We start from the raw sequence: 8,208 nt of genomic DNA, 5'->3' as shown, positions 1-8,208 counted from the left end.
GGCCCGGCCCAATCAGGGCGGGCCAGGGCTACGTTGAACCCTGTAGGGCGGGCTATGGGTTGAGGTTTTTCGGACAAGGCCGAGATAATGGGATCCAGGGTTGGGCTAGGGTTTTGAAAAACCCGACCCAACCCGACCCTGTTTCAGCCCTAGCTGGTACAGTTCAAAATTTACCAAAAATCTATTAAAGAGAAGTGACAAAATCAAAATAAATGCAGATGATCTCCTAATCAGAAAAAAGAAGTCACTCATAGAAACCATGCAACCTTTATAACAAAAAACCCATAATTTATGTTGCAAATGTATACAACACAAAAAATTAAATTATATCAATATAGTGCTGGCAATCACCACAAGAATAAAACAATGCAAGACACACAGCAATTATCACTGTTCACTACTAAAACACAAACACTTGTTCTTTGTCTTCTGCTTAAACCCTTCAAACAAGCACACAAAAGCACATTAATACATTTGTAGAATTTTAATATATGTTTCGTTTTGACTGTCTACTATTTTACTGTCAAGCTGATCTCTTCAAGCTGTGAAGCTCCCTGCATTAAAAAAAGGTAAAAAATCGAATGAGAATAACACTAATTGAAAATAATCTAACTCAAGGCAAAATGCACATGTTTACTTGCAAATACTAATACTATGATAAAGAAATTTGCAAAACATGAACAGAGCATTTAGATGACAAATTGGTGGGTATTTTTGGGGCAAAACATATTAGCAGGCAAGTGTACAAGTGTGAGGAACTAATTCATAATCTAAACCATTTTACCTGTTGAAGGCTGCTATCGTTGGGCCATGACCCAAAAGTGCCTCACATCAAATGATCATACAGTACTAACCTTCTGATTTGTGTACTTCAAACAGAAAGAAAATAAAACGAGAATAGCATCTACATCTTAGTGACCTTCAAACAGATAGAAAACAAAACGAGAAGCAAATGCTTTAAAAAGATGGTTAGAAAATTAAAAAGGCCAGAGACCAATTTAGAAGTAAAAACAAATCTCAATAAACATAGCGATGAAAAAGATTTTTGGGCATGGCCAAACTGTATTGGGGCATAACACCTGATTGCCTTGGATCATGAAATAACATTTTGCACATTCATTAACTGCATAATTACCATATAACAACTGATAATAATAACAATAGGAGATGTAGTCAACAATTTCTTATTTTGATAATCGTGCTCCTCTCAAGGGATATAAGGGGTGTGAAACTGATAAATAAGATTAAGGGAGTATCCAGTGTTGCCATTTCTTTTTTTAATTTTCAGTTAAGGGTGTTTCTAATCCCTTTCTCTTGTGAGTAACATCACAGTTGGGCTAGACCCCCAAAAACATCCTTTCATGTTTAGGTTGAGGGAATGTCAGAAATTAGCAGGCGTCGATATTGAAGGAAAAAGGAAACCTTCAAACGAACAGGATTACAGCCCCTCAATAGCTGAGTTAAAAACATGTATCTGATTAGAGGTATTTCAAGAACCACAAATGGAATACTACTAAGAAGTCAACCAACAATCAACTTTTGATTGGTAAAGGAATTCAATTAAATAATTAAAATTGGCTACCAGGGGAATATTGAGCTTCGAGTCAGTACAATCAACAGTACAGATCCTGACTAAAATCATATTCTAAGGTCACTTTAGATCTCTGGATCATCACAATAACGAATACAAATCAAGTGTAGTTGAATACTTGAATTAATTGTTTCGGATTAGAGGCAAAAAACAACAAAATCATTAAAATAAGGTTTTAATCTCTGTTTCAAAAAGAAGCCAAATCAAATCCTAGTCACTTGGAATGACACTATCGAGTACTCATATGAAAAAGTTATAATTATGGAGTCAAAGGAGAACGTATTTACTTTGAAGGGTGAAAATGCGGATTCGGACAGGAACTCGTCCAGCGTAAAAGGGAGTTGACACAACCGAGTCGACAATGATGCTGAGGCATTTTGAAACTATGGTTGTAACACCAGATACCTTTCCTCAGATTAAAATTGAACAAAATAAATTGTTGATACGAGAGGACTAAAACAATAAAAAGTTGTAAGATATGTGGACCTTCTAATTGAACAGGCTCAATGCCACAAACCATCATTGCTGCTTAACAGATTGAACCAAATCCCTCAAAATGACCAAAACAGCTCTGATGAAACCTCTTCTATCAAGGTAACAGGGAACACCATATATTGATATGAGAGTGCTGAAATAATGAAGACTAAAGGTTTGTAAGATTGGAAGACCTCCCAATTGAGCAAGAGGTTCAACCCTGGGAACCATATTTGCTGCTGAACAAGTTGAACAAAGTCAACCACAGAAAGACCACTAGAGACAAACCTTTTCTATCAAGGTAACAGGTAACACCATATATTGAAACATGGGGATTGGTAGGGACAATCGCAGAAAGGCATTTCATGGCTAGCTGTTGCATATGAGAGCAGCCACCGTATATGAATAAAATTAATAAAACAAAATCTGATGAAAAGTGGGCCTGTGTGGCTTCTCTCACATGCAACAACCATCCGTGAAATGCCATCCGGGATAGTCGCTAGCAAATCCCTTGAAGCAATATATGTACCACAACCCAATTAATGTAACCAACTACTAGCCAGCCGTGAAATACCATCCGGGATAGTCGCTAGCAAATCCCTTGAAGCAATATATGTACCACAACTCAATCAATGTAACCAACTACTAGACACATAAGATATAATCTAGCAAGGCGAACCATGAATTTGCAGTAGCCTGAAACCCTCATTAGATGAACAATCTTAACTGTCTAGTCAGAAGATTTTTGTCCACGTTGAATATGAACCCGTAGTTAATTTCTCATTTTCTAGCATTTGAATATGACACATCGCAATAGAGTTTTCAAATGAACAATCCAGATATGGTGCCAATGTAAATTCAGTAACAGGAAGAAGTTAAGAAAAGACCTTTTCAATTCTTCAGATATGGTAGAAAGAAGTTAATAGACCTTTTCAATTCAGATATGGCAGGAAGAAGTTAAGAAAGACCTTTCAAATTCAGAAAAGGTGCCAATGTAGAAATGAATAGTGATACGAATAGATGTGCCCATATTATTTTTTGGTAATACAGGTTTCCAACTGTGTAAAAAATTGCACACCCAATGGTGTTCATCCTCATCAATCTGGTGTGCCTAGCTAGTCTAGAACATTGCCTTCAGTCCCGAGGTGATCGAGTGTTCAGCTTAATTATTGAGATTATTTCCTCATTTTATGGTAAAATCATGTCTTTTATCCTACAGTCATATCCTTTTATCCAGGTCATGATCATCCAATAATGGTGAGACTAGAGGTAATGGTGGCACGCCAAATGAGTGGAGCAAATGTCTAAGTGTGTCACATGTATTATACATGTGACAAAAAAAAAGTAACGGCAGCCCCATCCTTCCAGCAAAACAGTCAATTGAAATTCATTTTATTGAAGAAAATATCATACCAAGTTTTCCTTGTCATCTTGCTGTGTTTCATCGTTGGGCATAGGATTGCCTGATTCTGTAACATAACAAAAGGATAAGATGAGCAAGAACAACTGAAAAGCACTGCTATTGACATTTGGACCCCTTTTACCTACTCCCATTTGTGACCCTATCAAAATGGTTGGTTCATTAAGAATTTCCCCTAAAATTAATAATTTCCATTTGTAGGCCATGACAAAGGTTGACATTATACATTCAGCATGGGTTTATCCACAAAGCATTGAGTAGTAACCATGAGGTCGACTGCCACTGAATTTCTGCCTGTTTGTCGACTTTGACGCATCAGAGGCAGGTGTATCACAATTTCCCTGGCTGCTAGTTGATTTCTTTGTTCTAATAATGCTGCTAACCGGTCTCGGTAGTGGGCTGACAGAAGACTTGGCAGGAATTGAGAGGCGTCTGGGTGCTTTAGTAGTTTTTTCCTTGCCAGAAAGATCTAGAACACTCACACTTTTGCTTACATTTGAGACCGCCCAACCCCTGCGCAAGTATGAAATTAATCTCTTCATCTTCTTCTACAGAGGATGTTGTAAACATCTAAATTTGAAATACATAAATATAGAAAGAAATAAAATTTTATATTATAGCTAAAATCTGCCTGTACCAAAATATCTTTCTCCCTCCCCTTTTAGAAGGAAATTATATGCTGAAAGGCCGTAGGAACACAAAAAGGCGGTACGATAAAGGTACCATCCTTGAGATTTGATCCAACAGCAGCCCATCAAAAAGTGAGCTGCTGTAGGATCAAATATGAAGGATGGTTTCTCTCATATTTTGCTACTAGACACACCATCTCTCTACCATCTTTTCTTTACACAGAGTTCAATTATACGTACATGCTCTTTAGAAGATCTTTTTTTAATGTATTTATTTATCCCTTGATCTCATACACCAAAGAAAACAAGATTAAAAATAAATAAAAGGTTTGAAATTTTGAATGTAGTAGGAAGAGAGGACATCAAAATTTCGAATTTAAATATAACTGTGAAGTTGGATTTCTAATGAGTCATGACTAGTTCAACATGTCGAAGTGAATATGTAAAAGTTTTAACCTTAAATTTGTATAGAAAGATTTAGATATGTAATTTTATCAACAAAATGATGTATTGCAAGCAAAGATTATAATTAAATAAAATAATAACTTCAAAGAAATCTATATCAAATCAAATTTGATCTGGAAATTTATAAATGATAAAGTATGCATATGACCGGTTACTATAAAATGCATAAGACAATAACCAAAACAAAAAAAATTATTTAAATAAATAAAATTTAAGAATAGCTTATGCGCAATCTGTTTATGTATTGATCTAATAAATAAACAATAGAATAATAAAAGAAGAGGATTAAATCTTTCACGATGCTTGCAATTCGTGGGTCCAATCATTGATGGTGGATGTGTCATGGAAGGATTGAGAAGTTGGTATTCCGTAGAAGCCCTGTATGAAAATCAATATGAATGCCAAAGATTTGATGCGCGCATCGCCCCAATATATAAGATCGAGATTAAATAAAATGCTTGGGAAAAAAGTATAAATTCTAGTTTGTATTTGTGTACTAATGGCTTGTATGGTGAAAAAAATAAACTATTGTAGAAAGTCTACATTATAGTAAAGTGTGTGCGGAGAAAGAAATGACTTTTTTTAAGAGAGTTCTCCTGTAACCTTTTGAGCAATAGGAGGAGAGAGAGAGAGAGAGAGAGAGAGAGAGAGAGAGAGAGAGAGAGAGAGGGTCTTTCAAGAATTGCACCAATCGAGGGAAATTTCCCCACCCCACCCCACCCCCTTCTAGGATTTTGAGTGGAAGAGAGAAATGAAAGATCCTCTTGAGAGGAGAGCCTACTGTTATTTTTTTAGAAGTAGGATAGGAGTCCATTTTTTGTCCTGCAATAAAAGAAAATGGAAGAAAAAAAAAGATATTTGGGGAGTGCCTAAAATAAAAATGATTTATTTTAATTGAAATAGGGTTCTATGTCAAAAAAAGAACCTTTTCTATAATAGGAAAGTTCGTCGAAAATTCTATTATCTTTTCTGAAATGACACGTCAATGGTGTTTTATTCGATTTCGCGTAATGTGAGAAAGACTATAATGCCTCGTTCTTTTTTAATTGTTCCTGTTTTTTAATCTCCACTACCACCGACGACCATCGCTGCAACTCGAAAAATGTGGAAGAAAAGGAGAAAGAAGACGATGAAAAAGTGGACAAATTAGATGAAGAAAAGAGCGTGAAGAAGGAAACAAAAGAATCGACGATGGAATAATGCCTTCTCTTTCTCTCTTGCTCTCTCTTTCTTTTTTATACTAGTAATGACACCCCTCCCACTACTCTACAAGGTTGGCAACCAAGCACTACTTATCACTATTCTAGGAGGTAAATTCTAGGTAAATCAAATGTTTGTCTCCTCCCTATTGAGTAGTTATTGTTGGAGAAAATATGTCGGTGATGATTGTGGGAAATAGAAAAGAAAGAAATGCTTCAAAGCGCGTTGTCGCTTTCCTGAAGATAATATTCGCCCCACTAGTCAGTGTGCAAGGGGTATCACAAATTTGCCTCCAACATACAATGAAGCCTGGTGTTATCTATATCTAATGTTTGTTGACGCTTTGTACTAAGCGAAAACAAACTCTAAATCACCTTTGGATAAACAAGTATTTGACACACCGGTTACTGTTTCTGCAGAAAACAGTACACTAGAATAGATTTGTGAAAAGAAAGCAAAGAACAAAGTTGATAAACTTCCAAGAGAGTAATTTTGGCTATGGATTTACTCAAACTCAAGTCCCACAAATGTAATTTTTGTATTCTATTTCAAAGGCTGTTATCTACTCTTTTAATAAAGTACTTGGCAACCTTTCTTGCACCCCCTTCAAGAGCACCTTTTAAAAGCATGTTGAAATTTGGCCGCTAGATCGCGCCAATCCACGATTCTATAGTCCAGAGCAATCTTAGAGTGATTATTGGTTTGTGTAAAACCTTCGTCCTCCCCTCTAACTGCTAGATCAATGATCCACGGTGCGGATTGCACCCTTTGGCTTTTGATTGTTGGGACACGACGGGACATAATCCAACAGTCCTCATCACACCTTATCACCCACTAGCCGTTACACCATGATCTGACGCTTTGGATAGCACCCGCTCCGGCACTAGCTATTGGAGCGTGTTGAACCAAAAGATTGACCACCCATATGACTAAAACCATGGCCCAACCCGACTGAGTGGGACCTTGATCTATCCAACGGTTCATTCGGCCACCTACGTGACCGATCCATGGTCAATCCGACCGAACAATTGATCTTGATTAGACGGCTCATATCAAATCTGGTAAATTTTAAGCGCTCCAGTCTCTCGTAGCGATGATGCGAAGTGCACCAAAAGAGCGCCACTAGTGGCCTACAGATCACGCCGCGCGTGCGGATGGACCGTGTCGTGGGTCCACCTGTTGTGCAACAAAACAATAGAGAGAAGTGGATAGCGCTATATACACCCAGATGCCAAGCAAAATCCCTAAGCCTCCCCTGCTTTTCTGCAACCAAACTCACTCTGAATGTAAGGATGTGGAGATCGAAGGGTGCCATTCTTCCCTCGAGGGTCCCACAGACTGGAGTGATTGAGAACTAGTAATGAGTGATTGAGATGGTCATATGGAGAATATGTGTAGACACCCCATTTTGACCGAACCCTAATCATGTTAGTTTTAATCAAAACCCTATCAAATCAGTCCATTAGGGTCCTAAATTTTATCCTAAGCTAGGTTAGGGTCCCACCAAGGTCCCGGTAAAATTTTGCCAAGATCCGAGCACGTTTGCCTAGCCAACGAGCTAAGACAGTATCGTGGTGCAAGTTTAGAAGGGGGGTGAATGTATTCTGAAAGGGGGGCGAATTTATCCTGGAAAGGTCGCGGCCTGGGGCAGAAAAGACATGATGGAGTCGTGCGCCCATCATCTTTTCAGCTCAAACCACGCGCCTTATCAAAAGTAGTGCTAATATCAGTACCTCATTTCCGGGGAAAAGATGTGAACAGAGCCATAAAGAATCAGGCCTGTTTCCTCCGACTCAGAGCCAAATCGACCTGGCCGTCAGAAGCAAGAGAAACTTGTGTTTGTGTGGCGACTGGCTCTCTCATGTATGCACTCAAGGTGTTTGAGATAAGGCCTGTTCTACATTCTCATAATTAAAGTCTTCTAGAGACCTTTGTGTTAAACTTCTTTTGAGTATAGATTAAAAACTTTGTCAGGGTTTTAATTAATATCCAGCAAGTGAGCCTTTTTACCTTCACTTTTCATGGTTGATGGCAGCTGAAATCTGCTATCTTGATATAGGAGTTGTTACAAATTGATTTTTTTTTTTATGTGAGTTACCAAACGTGATTCGGTGTTTTAAAATCACAATCAGAATTAAAAACAAAATCAAGAATTGATATCGAAATCAAGAAGTAGAATTAGAATTGTTGCCAAACGCACACTTATAGATATAACTAAATATGGGCTTATTTAACTCTGCTCCACAAGAACGCAGGAACTCTCTCTTGGAAGGACAAAGGAATGCTCTCATACATTGGATCCTCTTATACAACGTTCTGAATTTTATTGTACATGGATTCATGGAATTTTCTTATATATCTAATTGTATTGATTTGAGTCCGATATATAGGCCTCAAATTATGGAATATGGATAGTTTCCTTAATTTCG

At 37.5% G+C, this 8,208-nt stretch overlaps 1 protein-coding gene across 8 annotated transcripts in view; it reads right to left on the bottom strand.

The window, feature by feature from the left end:
* Positions 1-267: 267 nt before the first annotated feature.
* LOC143885559 (uncharacterized) overlaps positions 268-8,208 on the bottom strand; it is a 25,565-nt gene continuing 17,624 nt past the window's right edge. For 3 of the 8 annotated variants that reach the window (XM_077389779.1, XM_077389780.1, XM_077389781.1), the window contains 3 exons: positions 3,751-3,998; positions 3,479-3,534; positions 268-554 (listed from right to left, as the gene is read on the bottom strand). In XM_077389779.1, the coding sequence (XP_077245894.1) occupies positions 513-554; positions 3,479-3,534; positions 3,751-3,998 (346 nt within the window). In that variant the 3' untranslated portion in view covers positions 268-512. The other 5 variants (XR_013253477.1, XR_013253479.1, XR_013253478.1 and 2 more) reach the window with 4 other exon arrangements.

The sequence above is a fragment of the Tasmannia lanceolata genome, unplaced genomic scaffold (genome assembly GCF_043159265.1).
Source record: "Tasmannia lanceolata isolate RefF3 unplaced genomic scaffold, GAP_Taslan_0.1 ptg000008l, whole genome shotgun sequence".
Lineage (NCBI taxonomy): Eukaryota > Viridiplantae > Streptophyta > Magnoliopsida > Canellales > Winteraceae > Tasmannia > Tasmannia lanceolata.
The sequence above is the reverse complement of the archived record's forward strand: the minus strand, read 5'-3'. Positions and strand labels throughout refer to the sequence as shown.